We start from the raw sequence: 21,942 nt of genomic DNA, 5'->3' as shown, positions 1-21,942 counted from the left end.
CTCTCTCAGCAACCTATAGATCACCAGGGAGGAGTGGAGTCTCATAAACCCTTCCTTCCTCACAGCCATTAACTGCACACACATCCTCAAGGAGGGTGAGCCCCATGGCCCCTCCTACCCATCTAGACAGAGTGGTGATGGGCCCAGTCAGGCTTGTGCGGGTCTCATACAAGTAATCACAGCTGCTTTGAAGCCAAGAATGTGTCAGCCCTATCTTGTCTGGAAGTCAGCCTTCCACACCACTCCCCCAATCCCTCCAGTTCTTAGGAATTTTCTGCCCTCTGTGTAACAGTTTTCCTTAAGCCTTAAAAGGGGTCATACCCACGTCCGTTTATGACTGAGCCCTCAACAGTCACTTCCTCTCGGCACTTTGGTGGTGGTTATGTCGCTGCCGTTGCCGCTGGCCGCTACAAAAAGAAGTTTCTCTGACCAGATCTAACAACAGCACTGAACTAAACTATAAGCCTTGTTACCTGGAAGGCACTTTAATGGAAACATCATGTCCACTTAGAAAAAAAAGGTAGTAGGTTTCCCCCATGACCTTTTCTGCCTCAGGATTTTGGCCAGGTGATACCAGACTTGAGCTCCAGTGGAGACCAAGCCTCTCTAAGCAGAGAGTGGTCAGTTACCTATCTCCCCTGTCCAGAACTGACTTGTTACTATTGCGCCAGTGAGCACATGTGGCCTGGCCAGTCGGCCCTATAGAACACAAGGTCCACAATTATCTCCCAGCAGCCTACACGGCACCGTCTGACTCTGTGAGAGCAAGCCCCTAGGGAGGAAGCTTCCAGCTCAGTTCCAGCTTGATCTCTCTATACCCTGAGACCAGAGTATGTGGCGCCTTCATCAATAAAGTCTTCTTGCCTAATTCTAGTGGGCAATGAGCACTCTTGCAGATACCTGTATTATTTTAGGGTTCCAGCCCACCATAGCCCCCTGGGATTTTCACTTACCAATCTGTGGCTTCTGGGTACTCCATTACCCACCCTCACATGGTGCCTCCACTTGAACTCTTTTTTTTTATTTTTTTTAAAGTAGTAAATATGAGGTTTTCTTATGACTTTTTTTAAAAAAAATTATTTATTTTTTTATTATGTATACAATATTCTGTCTGTGTCTATGCCTGCAGACAAAAGAGGGCACCAGACCCCATTACAGACGGCTGTGAGCCACCATGTGGTTGCTGGGAATTGAACTCAGGACCTTTGGAAGAGTAGGCAATGCTCTTAACTTCTGAGCCATCTCTCTTATGACTTTTTCATACAATTTTAGTTTTGGTTTATCCTTCTGCTGTAGACAGAGACTGCTCGTTCATTTCCCAGCCTCCCAGACCCGAATAATAACACAGAAACTATATTAATTGCAGCACTCTTTGGTCAATAGCTTAGGCATAGTTCTAGCTAACTCTTACATCTTAAATGAACCCATTTTTATTAATCTGTGTAACACCTCAAGGCTGTGGCTTACCAGTAAAGGTTCCAGGGTGTCTGTCTCCTTTGGCAACTACATGGTGTCTGTCTGACTTCACCTACTTTCTCTCCATATCTCTGTTTGGATTTCCCGCCTGGCTTTCTTTACTCTACTAAGCCACTGGCCGAAACAGCTCCTTTAATAACCAATGGTAATAAAACATATTCACAGCATACAGAGGGGAATCTCACATCATCCCACCATCATTTTCTCTCTCTCATATCCTTGGCCCCCACTGTCCCTGTCATTCATCAGTTAGCACTTAGAAAATACTAGATTCTTTCTACGTAGTCTAACATATGCACCGGAGCTTCATGAGACAATATGACTGTGGCCATTTTCATTTGACAATCAGGAACTGAGGCTCAAGAGAAAATAAGCCATTTTGCCCAAGGCCATACAGCTGGTAAGTGGCAGAGACAGAGTCTGAAAGCGAGCAGCCTGGCTCCGGAATAGATGGCACCAGCCACAGTTAATCAAGCACAAAACGTCATATTTGAAACTAAAATGGTTCCATTAGGTAGATGTGGCCCTCGGCTTTCCAGGTGTAAAATCTGAGGCCAGAGAAGTAGTTTATCCTACCGATGCTCTACTACCAAAACGAACTGGTTTCTGGTTTCTGATTCTCACCCAGGTTTATAGAGTTTGAAAGTACATTCTCTTCCTCCCCAAGCCCTCAGCCCCTCCACCCCTCCTGCTGCTGTAGAGAGCTATGTCCATGGCCCCACAGCAATGGCAATGACATCTAATATCACTAGCTGTGGGGCTCTGGGGACCCTAAACGTGCGGCTGGGCTGGGTGAGTGTGTTGGGTTCAGTGGGGTCACTTGCTAACCTGTGTCTTTTGCTTCAGAACCCTCCATGGCAATGACATTTCCAGTGTTCCTGAAGGCTCCTTCAATGACCTGACGTCCCTCTCCCACCTGTAAGTAACCTCTTTCTGGGTGTATATTGGCTCAAAACAGGAAATGGTGATGGTGACAGCCAGTGTCACAGTGTCATCACGTTGTGTTATTTCCTTGTGTTAGGCAGATGTCCCACCATATGCACAGGGGAATGGCTCACGGAGTCCCAGGATCCCACAGATGCTCAAGTCACTTACATACAGTGAGATATAGGAGCATGCCACTCAGCCTCCTAGATACTTGACGTTGTCTCTGGACTATGTAAAATACCTACTGCAATGTAAACACTTTGTAAATAATGGTTATACCATATTGATTATAGAATAAGGACTCAACTAAAGTCTGGGTTTATATGTGTTCGTTATAGATGAAACTTTTAGAAATGAATTTTGACCCCATAATTGGTTGGACCTGCAAATAGGAAACCTGACATTCAGAAGGCCGACAGGAGCTTATTTTGAGATACTGTCTTCAAACTGTACACAATGTCTTGTTTCAGAAGCCTTCAATCAATTCTTGCAAACGATGTGATGTTTGAACCCTTACCATACCCTAAACACATTCGATAAATTATCCTATGTATTTCTTTGGGGGAGGTGGGTTCAAGACAGGGTTTCTCTGTAGCTTTGGGGCCTGTCCTGGAAATTGCTCTGTAGACCAGGCTGGCCTCCAACTCACAGAGATCTGCCTGCCTCTGCCTCCTGAATGCTGGGGATTAAAGGCATGCACCACCACCACCCAGCTGAATGTATTTCTTTTTTTTTAAGTTTAAATTTTTTTATTGTTTTTATTGAGCTGTATATTTTTCTCTGCTCCCTTCCCTTCCTCCCCCTCCCTTTCTGCCCTCTCCCATGATCCCCATGCTCCCAATTTACTCATCTTGTCTTTTTCTACTTCCCATGTAGATTAGCACAATGTATTTCCTAGAACACTAAGTCACTTTATTTCTCCCCCCCCCCTTTTTTTACTTTAGGTTTTTTTTTTTTTTTTACTTTATTGCCTTTTATGTGATGACCTTGAGACTTGGGAAAAATTTAAAAATTTATTCTGAGGCTACATAGCCAGCTAGTAACAGAACCACAGTCCAACTCCAGGTTTGCCTTGACTCCAACGGGCGTATTCTCAAGGCTTCTGTATTCCATCCTTATTCTTCTCAAGGAAATCAAGATGATAAATAACAGTTGACTACCTGAAAGTTACCCATCAAGCCAGTGAGACTTCCGGGTAGGGTTCAGTTTCCTTGACTCCCAGGTCAGCCCTCCCCCAGCTAGCACGCTCAGTTAGTGTTGTCTTCCGGGTACCATCTCTGTTGTTCGGTGTATAAGATTGTATTCCTCCTCTGTAAATATTTTAATTATTTTCATGTCGTGTGCACAGGCTACAGTAGTGACATGTATGCATTCTGTAAATCCAAAATAGACATGCTAAAGAACAGGATTTTTTTTTTATTGAGTCATAGTGTTTTCTTCCCAATCTCTTCAGAGATGTTTGGGTTCAACTGTGGCACTCTCTTCCATACTTCAATCTCACTAGACTGAAGCTGCTTCGTAAAGCCGGGTCTCAGAACCTTCTTTGAAGGGCACGTCTTCTAACAGACCCTGTGCTTGAGAGCTACAAGAGAAGGGGGCCAAGGTTCAGAATGAGAGCCAGGATTGGAGTAGAGCAAAGGACGGAATTTTCCAGAGAAATGAGAACCAAGCCTCCGCAGAGGGCTGTCATCTAGGTGGGGATGGAGCACCTACTGAATTGGAAATAGACTCAGGAAACTTTGATTTGGCTTGGTGGTCATGTCTTCTAGTCTGCACACCAAACTCCTCTGATTTAGTTTCAAAACCTTGAGTTTTAAGAGAGCCACAGTTTGGGGGGGCCAGGCCAGGCAGGGCCTAACTTCCTCTTCTGCCTTCTAGGGCCCTGGGAACCAACCCTCTCCACTGTGACTGCAGTCTGCGTTGGTTGTCAGAGTGGGTGAAGGCTGGATACAAGGAGCCTGGCATTGCCAGATGCAGTAGCCCCGAGTCCATGGCGGACAGACTCCTGCTCACCACTCCCACCCACCGGTTCCAGTGCAAAGGTAGGGGCTGCCGGCCCACCACATCACTGTCCTCACAGGGTCTGCTATGTTTTCAACATCTAAGCACATGTGACTTGTAAGACCACAGCCTATCTCTGGCACAGAACCTAAGTAACATAGGTCTGTTATTTCTCTGTTTCATATTATATCCTTAGATAAGTTTCAAAGACTCAAATATATGATCCTCAAACAGTTTGCAGAATGGCTTTCCCGAAAAGGTGAAGATCAGGTTGGGCTCTCATTAGCGCCCTCTGTGTACCTAGAGAACCAGGTTCTTTTGTCTTATTTTATAGTCAGGGCCTCTCCTTTATTTTATCTGCCTTTAATTTTGAGGCATCCTGAGATTAGTTTCGGAATTTATTTTCCATTTGCGTTGAGCATTTTTCTGTTGATTTCTCTTCGCTCATCTTCTAGAGTGTTAATGTTCAGTTTGTATTTTCCCTTTCAAACTTTGCTGTGCCCCACATATGTAACAGCTGAAACCAGAAAAAACATTCCATTGATTTAAAGGCAATTTTATCTTTCTGCTTCCTGCTTTTGAGACATCTGATCTGATACTAGAAGGACTCAGATAGCCCTGGGACACTGCCACTCAATCTGGACAGGAGTCCCCTGAAGAACTTTAAAAACCAGGGGTAGGGGTTGTATCTGGATGGCACTGCCTGGCATATGTAAAGTCGGGTTGGATCCCCACTTCTTGCAGAATAACATTGCTTCTCAGTCCCACAATCTCGGTTTTGATTAAACTAGTGTGAGTTACAGCCTGGGCATGGATGTAGGCTGGTTCTGACTTGTCCTTGTGTGTCCAGAGAAATCTCCATGGGCTGGGAGCCCCCTTAGTTAGAGGCAGGCATGGGCAGGTGGCTCTGCTCATTCTCATGTAAGCCCAAGTTATACCTATCGGTCTCAGAGTTCCCTGGGACCCTTATGTTCACTCACCAGAGTGAATCTCAACCCATGTCCAGGACTATTGGCTCCAGGTCAGTTAAAGTTCTGGCATTAAATAGGACGTCTGTATCCCTGGCTCATGTTCAAAGGTGTTTGTAGCGGTAGACATAGCCCCTTTTTGCAAAGCTCTGTGTGGAGACCATGACCTCCTTTCAGCCCTTAAACACACACACACACACAAACACACATAGGGAATGGTTGCAACTTCCATGAGTGAAAAAAACAGTGTCCCTCTCCACATCGTTCTGTATAGCATCATTAGCCCTAAGATCTTGCAGGAAGGACTCTCTGTGTGTGCCTTTGACCTTGGCATCCCTCCTTGGCTATTCTATGAGAAAGGGCTTAGCCAGGGCAAAAAAAAAAAAAAGAAGGAGAAGGTCAAAACAGAGGCTGTGCCCAGAACTTCCTGGAATAGAAAACACGCAGGAGGGTTCTAATTATGGCGCACTGTTTGCAGATTAGCACCCAAATCGGATCAGACTAATTACAGTAATTGATTCGACGGCAGAAGTGCCTCTGTATGGTGTCCCACTGTGATTCTTACTCACTGGACAGTGGCCGAATTAATGGGACACTCGCCAGATTGGATGTACATCCTCGAGAGAGCCAGCTGCCCTCTGGGCCTAGAGATGGGAGGAGACCCGAGCAGAGGGGAAGAGGGGGTGAGTTAGCCTTCTCGGGGAGCTGCCAGCCACACTCTGGTTTTGCTACCCAGGGCCAGTGGACATTAACATCGTGGCCAAGTGCAACGCCTGCCTCTCCAGCCCGTGCAAGAACAACGGCACGTGCAGTCAGGATCCTGTGGAGCAGTACCGCTGCACCTGCCCCTACAGCTACAAGGTAAGACGGGAGGTTCTGCCCACGCCACTCCTGCTCAGGCTCTCCCTTTGTCCCGGATGCAGGGGGAGACCCCATGCAGCTGATGCTACTCAGAGTAGCCTGGGTAATTCTATGACATAGGTGGCATTAGCCAACAATGTCACTGTTCTCCTGCATATGGGCTAAGGCTAAGGCCCCTCTCTGATGGACCCGTGGAGTATTTACAAGAATGTTTTGAGACGAGAAGGAAATGCTACCTCTGCGTTTTCTTGGTGAGTCACAGGGAGACTGCAACCCAGAGAGGTAAAGGGTCCTTTAGTAAAGGCATCCGTTAAACCCAGCATCCCGACTGCCATTCCAGGGACTAAGGGGATGAGGGACTCGAGGACTCAATGGCCTGGGGGCTTCCAAGCAAGCCCACCTTCATAGTTGACAAGTCTAACAAAAGAATTGAGACTCCCTGGTCGCCCTTCCATCCTACCAGAAATCCAGGCTGCTTCCAAGACAATCCTCTCCCCCATTCTTCTTACCCAGCACAACCCAGAACAAGTTACACCGTCTCCCTGCTAATGTGTACGGAGTATGTGCCATGCTCTCTGCTTGGCATTTGGTTCACCCTTTCTCCCAGCAAACCTATGCAGAAAGCCCTATACAGATATAAAAACCAGGCTTCGGTAGGCTTGAGATTAAAATTCAAGGCTCTATGGTCCCAAAGCCAAAGTCTTTTCACCTGAAGAGGTTCCTGAGTAGCCACGCCCCTTTTAGTGCCTCGCTGGGATCAGCAAAGCTGTGGCTCAGTGCTCTTCCATGGGACACTCCAGATCCCAACTTTCCAGGTACCATCTGGATGGACTGGGCAAACCACGAACCCAGGGCAGCCCACAGCCCGTCTTGTGCATCCTCTGCACAGGCCGAGTGACAGGAACACAGTGTCCGCATCCTCAAGGAACTGTGCATGTACAGTAACAGGCTTGAAATGAGAACTGGGGAGCTGGTGGCTTTCTCAGGCCACCCTGGCTGCTAGCAGACAGTGTCAGAGTGCCACCTATGGGCCTGGAACAAGAAAACCCAGGGGTTTGTTTTAAAGCTGTTCCCGAATCCTTAAATTTAACACAGAGTCCCCAGAACGGAGATTGAGAATAGCATCACTCAGGAATGGATCCGCTGAGACCTCTGCATGTGTGTTCAGTGTAGGGGGAGGGGTCTCAGGCTCCGGAATCACAGAGAAGCATGTGAGGAGTGTGGCTTTGCCGTGTGCTAGCTGTCTATCAGTGACCAGCGGCTTCACTTCAGCCATCTCTGGACACTGGAACGCATCCCACGGGTTGTGAGGAACAGATACACAGTCATGTGTAGAGTACACCCAGGGGTATGGGAAGTACTTGGCAAGTTATCACATTGCCACCTTCCCTTTTGCATGCCGGCCACCCTCAGACTGTCCTGGGAGATCGGCCATCAGTAGCCTGTGGCCGCGGCTGCTTTCATTTGCGCTTCGGTCCACAACAAAGTGTTAAGGACTTTTCACACACGTTGCAGCATTGCCTTGGGAAACTAAGGATACATTAAGCCATTGCTGTTGGTCCCCTGTAAGGCCAGTCCTTGATGAAGCGGTTGGAGCACATTACCTCACATCTTAGAGATATCAGTTCTTATCCTCATTTGAGAGATGAGCCAAGATTTGTAAATACAAAGAACTCTCCCAGGCTCCATTACCTGCAAAGCCCGGCTGCTAGTCTTCCCTAGTAACCAGCTCTCCTCTTACCTTGCCCTCCCGCCTGAGAGTGGGAACCGTCACCATCTCCAGCAAAGGTGTAACGAGGTTAAAAACACATCCTGAGTGCGCTTCGCCTACCTTGGTGCCAGGTTCAGAGACATTCCACACAACCTAACAGTCTTGCCACTATTCCAGGATCTGGGGAAATAAAATACTGATTTTTTTTTTTTTACCCCAACCACTTAGCTTCATGCACATAGGTTTGGTGCCTCAGAGCGGTACTTCCCAAGCCTATTAAAATCTAGGTTCTGATTCCCCAGAGCTGGGGTCAGGCCCGATGTGGTGTATATTTAACAAGCTCCCCGGGGCTGTCCAGTCCAAGGACCACACTTCAAGTAGCAAGGTCTCTGAGCAGTTCCCCAGCCCTCTCTCACCATAGATTAAAATGAGGGAGCTGTTCCTAGGTTCTTAAAGAAAGCCAGTAGCCTCAATCCTGTCAGAGAGGGGAGATGAGGTGGACCAGAGGACAGACGGAAGACAACTGAGGAGCATCCCAAGTCCCAGAGATCTGAGCAAGCCGCACTGGAAGAGAATGGAATTGGGCTAATTAGGCAGACGTTCGAAATGGTGATTATTTTCAAGGACACATAAGCGACAGAAATCTCCGTCTCTAGCCCCAATTACTGTGTTTTCAAGCATCAGGAGATGCCTCCTAGATGTCTGTGCTCTGCCTAAAGGTCTAAAAGAGATCCTGCACACCTCACCACGCTTTAGAGGGGATTCTGCCAGTGGTATTAGGATACCTCATCACCCTTCAGGGGGCGGGGTCTGCCTGGGCCAAGTGGTACTTGCAAGATCACTAGAGTATCAGGTCAGATTACAGACAGGGCTGGGAGGGGGTGCCCGTTGTACCGTTTTTGAGGTTCTCTTATCCTGCCCTTTATACTTCTTTCTCCAGTACCACTACCACCCATGCAAGCATCCCTGAACTTTTGAGCATACTCAGCCCTGCCTCAGAGCCGAGGCATGGTCATCACTGCTGTTATTTACAGGGCTACGTCACCCAGGAGGTCCCTTGCAGGTATTGTGATTCTGCAATGGCAGTTCACTCCCCACAGTCCAGGTAGAAACTGAGCATCCCTTAAATCAGGGAATCTCACCCTTCCTAATGCTGTGACCCTTTATGAACCCCAACCATAAAGTTATTTTTGCTGTCACATCATAACTGTAATGTTGCTGTCGTGTATCGTAATGCAAATATCTGATATTTCTGATGGGTGACCCACAGATTGAGAGCCATTACCTACTGGGAAATGCTTGAGACCAGAAGCGTCTTAGATTTCAGGTGTTTCTGGATTTTATAATACTTAAATATGCATACTGATTGGTACCGTGGATCCGTGTATGAGTCTCAGAGCACGTGTAAAAAGCTGGACATTATCATGCTGTAAGAGTCGTCTCAGAACTGGAGGTCAGGGACAGGCATGGTCAGAGGGCTTGCCAACCAGCCAGCCTAGACAAGCTGTCAAGACTCAATCCCAGTAAGAGACAGGCCATGGCATTAGCTCAACGAGAAAGGTACTTTCCACACAAGCCTAGTGGCTTGAGTTGGATTTCCAGAGCCTGTGTATAGTGGAAGGAAAGAGCCAGCTACCAGCTCCACAAAGTTATCCACTGGCCTCACATGCACGGTAGCCCATACTGTGTGCACACTTGCACGCATGTGTGTGCATGGGCACGCGTGTGCATGTGCAAACACACACACACTAAGATATCTGGAAGATAGACCCAAGACCAAGAGTGAAATTAGCCTGTTTCATATATAAACATAACCTGTACTTGTAGGGATTTTTACTATACCTGCATTTTGACCATGACCCATCTCCTGTGGTCAAAGGTAGTAGAATTTCCCACCTCTGATGACCTGTCAGCCCTCAGATGTTTGATGTTTTCATGTACTTTGAATTTCTAGATTAGGCGTACTCCATCCACCTCACTCCCATTTCATGGGGAAAAAAAATAAGATCAAAGAGAATTAATCATTTCCTTCGGCCATCTAGCAAGCTGCCTAGACTTGGCTCCAATCCACAGCACTCCAGAGCCCAGGTTTTCAGAGGAAGAGAATCAATGGTCCGGCATAGAGGGGCCTGGTGCTGAATTCGGGCTCGGCTGTCTGAGTTCATCTGTTGGCCGCCTGTTTCGCTAACTGCTGCGTAGTCTCAGACCTATTGCCTTCTCTTCCAAGTCTGCCTTCCCTATCTGTAAAAGGGAATATAATGACAATTGTACCGATCTCATAGGCTTCTCGGGGACATTATATGCGATCGTGGCTATAAAACACTTAGCATGAGGCCAGGAATGGAAAATGTGCTCAATAACGTGAGTGAGAATTCCTATCACACTTTCTATTCCAGACGCTGACTTTCAGATGGGGGCCCTGAGTCACTGCGGCTTAGGGGTAAAGCCAGATAGCTCCATAAAGAGCACTTTTCCTCTCACTTCCCCTCTGAGAAACCTCTGTGTGGGGCATGGACTCACATAAAGAACCAGACAGACAAGGACAATGCCTTCCAGCTACTGGAGAGGGGCCCGGGGCTCCAGCGTGCAGGAGAGTGGGAGGATGCATCTGGGCCCCCAGTGGAGGCTATCCTGGCCCAATGCCTCAGCTCGGTTGGCAGTAACCACACAGCCAGGAAGCCCCAGTCCCATGCCATCACAGGCACTGGCAGCAACAGAAGACGGGACAGGCTCTTCTCAGGCAGATGGTGAGCAGGTGGTGGTGGCAGTGGGAGAGCTCCCATGATCACCCTGGCCTGGCGTGCACCCAAGTCCCTGAACCCATGGCGGGCTCAGAAATATGTGCAGTAGACACCTCCCCAGGCCCGGTGCTACGAGGTCCTGCAAAAGGCAACTTGGGGAATCTCAAGAAAGTACAAGATCCATGTCTGAAGTATAGGATCCTAGTCCCAAGAGAGAAGCGTGAACCATGGGGCCAAGACGACCCCTGGGATGTTAGGTCTGTGCCTCGGAATCACCTGCTCAGAGCCTTCGTCCTCGTCTTTGCTTTTACCTGGCATGATCATCCCCACCTGCCAGATACTGGCTCCTTCTCAAGTCATACCTACCCTGAAGAGGAACCTGGTCCAGAGGAACTCTACCTCATGCCAAGCCATTGCAATTCTAAGCCTGGCCTGGCCTGGCTTGGCCTTAGACTTGAGAGCAAATGCAAGCACCTAAAGTCTACTGCAGACCAAGCAATCAAGGAGGAACTGGGGCGGGATGCCACCTCACAGACCATGGATCTACAGGTTATACTATAGGCCCCCTGCTCAGGTTACGGATTATATTTAAACCTCAGTGAAACACATAGCAATACACCCGTTAGCTTTTACAGAACGCCTACTGTGTGCCAAGGATGTCACATTATACACAGTGCCTCCCTCCGTGAAATCTCCCGTGTCATTCTCATAATAACCCCATCACAGGTTAAAGGGCTTGGGCCCACCATGATTCAGAAAGAGGAGGAGCTGCAAACCAAACTCACCTGGATCCCCCACCCATACTCATGCCCCACAGTTTAGGACAGAGAAGCCTGTGAGCTCTGGGCATTGGTCCTGCTGGAGCCTGAACTCTGCACTCTCAACATCCCTCCCCTTCAGCAGTGACTCCCTTTATCTTGTACTGACCTCCTCACTTCATCTTGGTTTCATCCCAGAGGCTGCTAGGAATTCCCTGGGGTCTCCTGGGTCGTCGCAGTCGTCAGAGGCTGCACTCACCAGACACATTTCCCCCCTGTCTGTTCCTCAGGGCAAGGACTGCACCGTGCCTATCAACACTTGCATCCAGAACCCCTGTCAGCACGGAGGTACCTGCCACCTGAGCGAGAGCCACAAAGATGGGTTCAGGTAATACTCAGCCCTGACCTTCTGTCTTCTCAGAGAGTTTCCGGGCCCGACTCCTGTATGGGAATGATGTCAGTGGGGGAAGCATTATCCCTTCTCTACCCAGGAAGAAACTGAGGCATCTAAGGATAAACTCTCCCCAGAGATGCAGAGTACGGGTGCAGGGATTCGAATCTAAGTGCCAGCCTCCACTCTCTGAGCCAAGGGAGGCTGCGGATGATGCTAAAATCATAGGATGGGACCCTGACCAAGAAACCCACCCACCCGGTGGTCCCTCCTCTTCCTGTGTCACAAATAACAGGAACTACTGCTGTCGCCTTCTGTGTGCCAGGTGACAACTACACGTCCACTGTCTCTGCTAAACCTTTTCATACCTCTCTGCATTGAGCAGGAAGGAAACTGAGGCACAAAGGCTAATGGTCACATAGCCTGGTCTTCTAATCATGCTTCTAGTCCTTTCATGCTAGACAGTAACTCCTAGGAATGGGGTGGTGCCTCTGGCCCATCTGTCCCCCACCAGCTCCCAGGTGCTGCAGTTTCCCCAGCAGTCACCCCAGCAGAAGCAGATCCCTGGGAAGGGGCTCCCCCAGCACAGCGGGTTGGGCAGCAGCCCCTTCACAATAAAGATGAGACCCTGGTACCAGGCAGGCTCTGGTCAGACCTCAAATTGCACATAATTAACTATCAAAAGCCCTCCAGCCGAGGCTGCTGTGTGGTCTGGGGAGGAAATCTCCAGAGAACCCAGCTGGCCCATGCATTCGCCTGCCAAGCCAGCCCCACCTAACCATGACTCCTGAAAAGTGGGACTCAGGCGCTCTTCCTGTTCCTGCCTGAGTCAGGCAAACCACCCACTTCCTGTTCACCAAGAAAAGAGGAGATGACCATCGTGGCCCCAGTCAGGAAGTGTATGTCCAGGGCTGAAAGTGGGTTCTGCCCCCCTCGGGCCTGGGACAGGGTCCTGTTTTGGGGGCAGGTTCCCTGAGGGTGATTGTTCATCAAGGTCCCGCTTCGCCCTCGGTCTTGGACAATTTTCATATAAACTGGAAACTTAACTATGAAAGACATAATGTCCAGATCTACGGGACTTGGGGACTGGGGCCAAAGGTTGGGGCAGAGGCAGATGTCGGGGGTGGCATGTCTGTGTGTGCTCCCAGGAGGATCCACCTTCTGCTGCAGTATTGCACTGGGACAGGCAGACAGGCAGAGACACAGTAGGGAGGGGTTTATAAAGAATAGCTCCATAGCACCTCTTCAATCCTGGAGTCAGTGCCTACGACTTCCCAGCTGCCCAGGGAGCCTTAAAGCAATGGGAACAGGCTCTACAGTTGGAGGACTTGTGTTCAAGACACAGCTCTTCCTAAAACCAATGGGAGTGGGCATCCTAGATTCTGCTTTACCGGAAAATCTTGGGCAGTCCTTGGCTTATAGCTGCACCATTCCAGCTTCATTCTCCATCGTCACAGGGCACCAGGGCTATGCCTGTCTCCCCATAGCTGTCCTCTTACAAGGATTAGGGACTCCTTTGACTTTAACTCACCATCAGCCCCATTTCCAACAAAGGTCACATCTGAGGTCCAGAGGGTTTGTACTTCAGCCTACCACTTTTAGAGTACCACAGTCCTCTAAACACCACCAGAGTGTCAGAATTCCAGAAGCATCGCCTGCCCTCTCCACTCAGGTGCTACTGTGTCCTGCTGCATTGCCTGCTCGCCAAATGAGCGGAGGCCAGGGCCAGCTGATGGTATAGCTCAGCTGCAGAGCACTTCTGCAAAAATCGTAAAACAAGCAAGCCAGTAGATAGATGGGTAGACGATAGATAGATGGATGGATGGATGGATGGATGGATGGATGGATGGATGGTCAGACAGACAGACAGATAGATAGACAGACAAAAGACCACAGGGTTAACCATACAGAAGAACCAAAAGGAAAATGAGACCTCAAAATCTGAACAAGGTCTCACTGCTAGCTAGCTAACTGCTCCTGGAGTTGCCCTGGCCAGGGCCTCTCAAATTATTTCCACTTATGACCCCTTTTTGCCCTGAATATTTTTATTCAACCCCACCTATAAAAGTATATGAACAGTCAGGGCTAGAGAGATGGTTCAGTAATTATGCACACTGGCTACTCTTGCAGAGGATCTAGGTTTGATCCCCAGCACTCTTATGGTAGCTCACAACAGTCTGCAACTCCAGTTCCAGTGGTCCGACACCCTCTTCAGGTGTCTCTGGGTACTGCATTCACATGGTGTACAAACATACATACAAGTAAAACAGCCATACACATAAAATATTTTTAATGTAAATTCTATGAAAAAGTTATATACTTTTATACCCAGGTATAAAAAATTTTAAATTTATTTTTAAACAATTCCTTGGGGTGTATATTATATATTATTAATAATTATATTATTAAATATCTATTAAAATATATTTACTATTTATTAAAGGCAAGGGCAAATTTGTATACTGATAAGATTAAATGTTGGCTAAACATTTTGGATTGTAGGACATAAAGCACCTTCAATGTTCTTTTAGAATAGATAGATACTTTTATTTTAAAATCACCAATTCTTAGAATGACACTTTGCATAAAGACATAGTAAAAAATTGCAGAAATATAGTTAGGGCTATTTCAGAAATTTGTTGGAAATCCTATACTCAACCCAAGCCAAAATCCATTTAACAACTTTTTACGACGTTCGGCAGCAACTCCAGTGGCATTTTTAGAGTATTATTCTTTCCTTGACAGTTTTGTATGTGTGTACAATGTCTCTTGATCACAGCCAACCCAAATAACCCTCTCCCACTCTGCCAAGATCTCTACTAATACCTCTGCCTTCCTACCTTCAAATCCCGTTTGGCCCAATTAGTACCACCTGCCTGTGCATGGGTGTGGGGCCATCCACCAGGGCCTGGGCAGCCTACCAACAGCCATACCCCAGAAAAAATGACCCTCCTCCCTGCAGCCATCAGTCGCCCATAGCTCCTCAGGTAGGACAGGTAGGACTGTATCCTCTCCCACCCGTGCTGGGATGATGACCGGCCTGCTCTTGTGCAGATCGTGTGTGGGTCTGTGGAACCGCTGGGAGTCCGGGAGCTTTACAGCCCTGTCATCCCGGAAGGACAGTTTCGCAACACTTCCTGCCTTCCTCCTGCTCTTCTATTCTTTCCACCTCCCTTTCCTTGATGTTCCCTGATGAGCGTCAGGGACAGTTGATGTCAATGTCCTATTTGGGGCTGAATACTCAACTATCCCTTATCCTCGGCACTTTGACCGCCCAAGTTTGCTAGTCATTCTAATCTAGGGGTCTAGACATCAGTATCCGGAGGCATTTCAAGACATGTCCACTTAGTAAAAAGGTTCCCACCTTAAGCCTGTGACCCCCCCTAAGCCATGGGCTTTGACATTCTAATCCAATCCAATCCAGAGATACACCAAATTAATGAGGGGTGGTGATAGGGAAATATTTTTTTTAAATCCTTAACTATTTCAGTTTTAAAATTGCATTAATAGCCACATTTTCTGCACTCAGACTGCATGTGTGCAGTTAAAACACTGCAGTTCCTTGCACACAGGAGTCTCCCGTCTGAGCAGAGGTGTTTGCAACACCATGGCGTGACAGCATGCGCGGGGCAGAGTGCACACGGATGCTCAGAAGCAAAGCTGCAGAGACGTCACGTGAAGCGGCACCAGCCAGCGCTGCCACAAACACCTGGGATTCATTATGCATTTGATTTTTAATTAAATTTTGGACCGTGTTCGTTCAGGAACCTTTTGCTGTTGCCAGAATTTTCACGATCCCTACGTTCAGTTATAGGAGCCCATATGGGGTCACAATCCGCTGTGTAAAAAGCTTCAGCTTGAAGAAGCCCTTCAAGGTACCTGATAAGGACAGGAGAGACTTTGATGTGTCCTCACCCTCCCTCTGACCATTACATCTACGAATAACAGTTACTGCTTGTTTAGGATCGTGGAGTACCTGCCCCTGTGTGACTGTAAAGAACTGGCCCATTTCATGATACCCTGGGTCTATAACAGGAAGGGGAATAAGGATCATTTTGCTCTGTTATTCATTAGCTCAACCCTCAAACGTCCTTGCACTGTTGCAGAAAAAGTGATACGGTTTTCAGGTTGTAAGGAGATGAATAAAGTAGGATTCTGGGGCCATGAAATTTGTTTTCTCTTTAGTTTACTTTTTTTCATCTATATCCAAAATCAGAGCAGTCTCGGAATAGAGGCCTGGACTTCAGGTCTAAAGCCTGAGCCATTTCCGGGGATGACCACAGCTCCTTGACCCGAACTTAGGCCCTGAAAAAGAAGGAACTTCACAAAAGCCCTTCATCAGACCCTAGCTCCCACCCACCCCTCCACACTTCCTATCCTGTGGCTTCTTCACTGCCCAGGCTTGATGTGTTCTCATTTAACCTCACATGCCCACTCCTGTGAGCAGGGTTTGGCAGGGATGGGGCGGGGAGGAAATCTCAAACAGATGTTCTGCAGCAGAGGCGGATGAAAGAAGCGCACCTGCCGATTGGTGTCCTTTGAGATGCGCTCACAAAGGGTCCTTGGTCTTGGCAAGAGAGGAGTCCTCCCACTCCAGCTCCTCAGAGGCTGGGGTGGTGGGACAGGGCAGACATAGCAGTAGGGGAGATGGTTCTGGTGGGTTTTGTCTAGAGCTAAGTATACCGAGTGCCTTCTTGTGTTGTCTGTAGTGAGGAGGCAAGCAGGCCTACTTTTCATCCCGCACAGCTAGCTTAGCCCGGAAATAATAACACGGAAATTGTATTCTTTTAAACACTGACTGACCTATTAGTTCTAGCCTCTTATCGGCTAATTCTCACATCTTGATTAACCCATTTCTTATAATCTGTGTAGCACCACGAGATGGTGACTTACCAAGAAAGATTCTAGCCTACGTCCATCTTGGGCCGGAGCTCGTGGTGGCTTCCTGACTCTGCTTTCTTTCTCCCAGCATTCTGTTCTGTCTTCCCCACCTACCTATGTTCTGACCTATCAGGCTAAGCAGTTTTCTTTATTAATTAACTAATGAAAGCAACAGATAAAGACCCTCCTACATCAGTTGTCTCCCCTTCCACTTGTTTCGGTTGCATATATAATATCATGAGGTCTTATCAATACACAAGGTCAGACATCTGGAAAGTGCCAGGCCAGAATGCATTCCCTGCAGGCCTAGCTGCAGAGCCGCGACCTTGACCAAGATGCCCAATTTACCCCTCGATACGGAAAGTTTGCCTTAGGATGAAACATTATGGGGAGTGCTTTTCCTCTCCTCACTGTCTACTCCACAGAGAAGCCAAAGGAAAGGAGGATTCAAATACAGCTGTAGGGACTTAAGCCATCTCCAGGAAACCACTTCCAGCTGTGGCGAGGTGGAGGGGCTTTGCTGGTATAAAGCAAGGTAGGGGACCAGAACACTGCCTGGAAATGAGTAGCTAGACAAAAGGACCTGGCAGGTTCCTAAGTGTCTTCCTAGTCGGGTCTCCAAGGCCTCAGGGTCCACTGTGCTGTGTGAGGCCTCCAGCCAGCAGAGAGACCTGATGCTTGTGTTTTCTGTCCCCTGCCCTTCCTGCCTTCCTCTCAACCCTGCCCTCTTCCCTGACCATGGAATCCCATCCTTTCTGCACACACATCCCTAAAGCTGCTCCTGCCCGCTGGGCTTTGAGGGACAACGGTGTGAGATCAACCCGGATGACTGTGAGGACAACGACTGTGAAAACAATGCCACCTGTGTGGACGGGATCAACAACTACGCATGCGTGTGCCCACCTAATTACACAGGTAACCGTCAAGGGAGACACGCTCGTGCCGGTGTGTTTGTGGGGTGGGGTGGGTTTTCTTAGTGACATCCTGGAAGGAGGAGGGAGACAGAGCCCCCCCCCCCCCCCCCCCCCCCCCCCCCCCCCCCCCCCCCCCGCCAGTACTCTCTCTGTGGTTTGTCCCGCTGCTGCTCCTCCCATTTTGGAACGTACTCCTGAGGCTCTCACACCTGCCTGTGCGGCGCTTATGGCCACCCCTTCCTTTGGGAACCCCGCATGTTTGAGGCTGGGCAGAGAGGTGCGGTCACAGTTGGGGCTTTGTTTAGTTCTGGAAATCTGTCCCCCACGCGCTCTTCTTGGAGCTGGGAATGCAAAACTGAGCAAAACCCAGTTCCTTCTCAGAAGAGGCTTAAGGTCAGGCCGAGAAACATGAGCTTGCGTGGGAGGAAAAGTCGGGGGCAGGAGGGTTGTGAGACCACAGCGCAGAACTTACCCGGCTGGCGGATACACAGAAGGCTCCCATGGGACGGGTTCCTCTGGAATGTCTTCCCACCCACCCACCCACCACCAAAACCCAACACCTCTGTTTCCTACATCCACAAGCCCTCATGAGGATATTTAAATACTCCTTTTGCTTGGGAAGCAAAATGTCACCAACTGATGCAAGCAGACTTCTTTGTGCTGAAGTCAAGCTGAAGTGACATATCCCAGACTACGCGTCCATGAATTCTTTGAAAAATGAACCCACAGAATTTAACTCCGTGGTTTTAGAAAACAGTAATAATTATAAAATCTGAAAAACACTACATGTAAGAATAGCCGTCTCCTTGGAGCTGTGACTCTAAGAGACATGGTGGCATTGTGAACATTCCTGCTTTAAGGGGTGCTGTGTGTGTCTCTTCCCAGTGTATTTGATCCCCAAGACTTCTTACGCCACCCGCAGCACCATTACAGACCTAGATATGTTGTGTTCTAAGTAATGTCACTTGGAAATGCAAACCTAAGACAAAGGGAAAATGTGATGGTACTATTGGGGGCTCCCTTGTGCTCATCCATGGAGCCCAGCTGCTCTGTGAAGCAGAGCAGGGGGGAAGGGGTGTCCAGGTTGTCGTGCCTGCAGAGGTAGGAGCACAGAAACTCCCTTTGCTCCTCCTAAGATTTAGCTGTCAAGCCCTCAGCTCAAGAGCCAGGGATTCCCAAGGATAATTTTGAACCTATAACCAAGGCCATTGGGAAAGACCATCCACTCTACTCGCTCCAAGCTTCCTGGTGCAGACAAGGCCTTGTACTGGGAGCATGTGCAGGGGAACGTCCATATGCCCTTCCTCTCACCCTCTGCTGAGAGCGTGGTGATAGCCAAGAATTGGTATTGGCAACAGGCAACCATTATTGGGGGCACTTACTGTATGCACTATATGCAGAACTCTGACATTAAGTCTATGGCATGGCTCAGGGCTTCTGCCTACCTAAGAGAGAGCCCTGTGCAACATCAAACCTTTGCTATGCTCAGTGCCAAAATACAATCATGATGCCAGCAACTAAGGGGTAAGTAGAGAGGCTCAAATTGGCTCTGTAGCAGAGATGGACTTTAAAAAAAATCCCAGCATGCCAGGCGGTGGTGGCACATGCCTTTAATCCCAGCACTTGGGAGGCTGAGGCAGGCAGATCTCTGAGTTCAAGGCCAACCTGACCTACAGAGCAAGTTCCACGACAGGCTCTAAAGCTACACAGAGCTTTTTTTTTTTCCTATCTCGGGGGAAAAAAAATCCCAGCAAGCAGATGGGCATGGAGGCAGGGAGCTGAGGTGAGCCCTCTGCCCAGGGCAGCCCTGCCTGATCTGCAAGTGACCAGGCTACTGCAGGTGTGTGGCAGCTTACACCTGCGGGGGAGCCGTCTTAGGGTTTGCTACTACTGTGAAGAGACATTATGATAAAGGAAACATTTAACTGAGGTGGGGCCTTACAGTTCAGAGGTCCAGTCAATTATCCTCATGGCCGTTAGCTTGCTGGAGTGTCAACAGACATGGTACTGGCCACATCTTGGTCAGAAGGCAACAGAAAGTGAACTGACTGTCACGCTGAGGGGAGCTTGAGGCAAAGAGACCTCAAAGCCCACCCTCACAGTGACACTTCCTCCAACAAGGCCACACCTCTGAATAGCGCCACTCCCTTTGGGAGCTATTTTCTTTCAGCCCACCACAGGAGCAATGTGGCTTCTCTGTCGTAAGAAGCGTCCACATCCTACCCAGACATGTGTCTGTGGCCCCGAGTCTCTGCAGGGCACTAGGACGGGGAGGAGGCCTCTTCCTGGGCAGATATGAGTGGTACAGCTCAGGTCTAGCTCAGGGCAGGGTGGGGCTCAGTCTCTGACGTGGTATCTCATGCCATCACTGACCAACCACCTTCATACTTCCTGTCCCTGTTAGTCTCCTATTTGCTCCTGACTCCAAACCCCTGGCCTTCTGAAAAGAGCTTCCAAGGTTAGAAGTTTTTCTGTCTTAGATCATCTTTTCCTAGGTTTTTGGCTGATCCTTCAGAGGACTTGGGTTCAAATCCCGGCACCCACATGGGGGCTCACCACTGTTTCTAATGCCAGTCCTTGGGATCTGATGCCCTCTACTGGCCTCCACAGGTACCAGGCATGCATGTCATCACAGACATATAGTCCAGGCAAAACACCTGAATAAAAATAAAAACAAATAAAAATTTTAATAAAAACAAAAATCCTGGCTTTAAACTCATGCACTGCTCTGTGATACAGTCCTTCCTCCTCTCCCTATAACTACATTCCTAACACAGATTTTTCAGGTGATGCAGGCTTATCAGATTTATCCACACTCACCATCTCTGGTTACTTAGGATACATTTGGCATTTTGCAGCGCTGTGAACTTCAAAGGTACTATATCCAGAGATCAGAACTACAATCTCCTTCATTTTTTTTCTCTGAAACATTCACCTGGCTTTCTTGACTGTAGCAGCTATCACATGCCTGGTTCATTTTTTCCAGGAAGCTTCCCCTGGCCCCCTGAACAAGGCTGTGGGTCCCCGTCTTTGTGTCCGCAGTTCACTGTCATGATGGCGTTCACACCTGTGGGTGGTAACTGCCTGCCTGTTTGCGGACTATTCTCACTAAACAGTGGGAGAGGATAAAACTCGTCAGTGTCGTGTTCCCAGCACCTGGTACCGTGCCTCGCATGTAGAAGATACCCAATAAATAGATGGCAAATAGGAAAAATATCAATATGCATAGGCCTAGGCCAGGGTCTGACCTGTGGCTTCAGGTGCAACGGCTCCAGAAATGTCAAGAAAATCAGCCAGACGTTGCTGAGTGTCCAGGAGAGACCCCAGGGACCTCCTCACTGTCACTCGGGTACCTGAGTGTGTCTTCCCATATGGTGTCTTTTTTCTTTTCCTTTTTCTTTATTTCTGAGTCAGGGAAACTGAATCAGGAATCCAGTAGAGATGATATTACCAAGAGAAGAATGTAGGGCTTCTGGTATCCATGACCTATGGTCTCGACTGTGAAAAGTGGGACCTTGTGGCCTTGGTGACCTCCAGATTCCTCCCAGACACCTAATTTCTCTTCCCCGTGATCTCCAGGGGAGCTGTGTGATGAGGTGATCGACTACTGTGTGCCTGAGCTGAACCTCTGTCAACACGAGGCCAAGTGTATCTCCCTGGACAAAGGATTCAGGTAAGGCCGACCGGCCGGCCTCATGTCCTGGCACGGAGCCCTGAGGAGTCTGGCTCCAATGCTGGGGTTTGAGATTCTGAGTCAGGTAGTGTCTGTCTCCCCCTGCACAGCCTGTCACCCCATCTTCCTCCCCACTGTACTCATATGCATCTCTATCTGACCCAGGCCTGGTCATATTTCCACAAGTTGCCTTTATCTTTTATAGTTTTTTCCTTTCTGTATTCTTCTAATGATAGAAACAGATAAAGAGATGGATATGTTCCCTCTTCCTCTCCCCTTCCCTTTTCCTTCTCCTCTCTTAGTGTCTCTCTCCTTCCCAGAGCTGAACAGGAGGGACCATTCACAGAAGGAACCATCAAAGGTTGATGCACCGTCTGAAAGGTGTCTGCTCACCTGCCCAATGTGTAGCCCTTGTGGTGGGTCACCTTCATGGTCCTGCTTCCCCATGGCCACGGAAAGTTTGCTAGACTGCACCTGTGGGAGGGAGGTGGTGGAACCAGGAGTTCTGACTAAGTTCAGCAGTTACTGCCGTTGGTGGAATATTCTCCATCTCCAGCAGCAGAGCCAACTAGGGGTCCCCATGAAGAATTTGTAGAGTTAGGAAGAGACAGACAGAGAAGCCCACCCAGTGCTTGAATCT

General features: G+C 48.6%; 1 protein-coding gene across 2 annotated transcripts in view; it reads left to right on the top strand.

Moving 5' to 3' along the window:
- Slit3 (slit guidance ligand 3) overlaps positions 1-21,942 on the top strand; it is a 593,809-nt gene that overhangs the window by 545,442 nt on the left and 26,425 nt on the right. For both annotated transcript variants that reach the window (XM_075941332.1, XM_075941331.1), the window contains 6 exons: positions 2,323-2,394; positions 4,282-4,445; positions 6,109-6,233; positions 11,734-11,831; positions 17,491-17,630; positions 21,209-21,302. In XM_075941332.1, coding sequence (XP_075797447.1) covers positions 2,323-2,394; positions 4,282-4,445; positions 6,109-6,233; positions 11,734-11,831; positions 17,491-17,630; positions 21,209-21,302 — 693 coding nt within the window. The remainder of the gene's footprint in view (positions 1-2,322; positions 2,395-4,281; positions 4,446-6,108; positions 6,234-11,733; positions 11,832-17,490; positions 17,631-21,208; positions 21,303-21,942) is intronic.

Source organism: Microtus pennsylvanicus, chromosome 11 (assembly GCF_037038515.1).
Source record: "Microtus pennsylvanicus isolate mMicPen1 chromosome 11, mMicPen1.hap1, whole genome shotgun sequence".
Taxonomy (NCBI): Eukaryota; Metazoa; Chordata; class Mammalia; order Rodentia; family Cricetidae; genus Microtus; species Microtus pennsylvanicus.
Note: the sequence above shows the minus strand (reverse complement) of the source record. Positions and strands in the feature narration are given on the sequence as shown.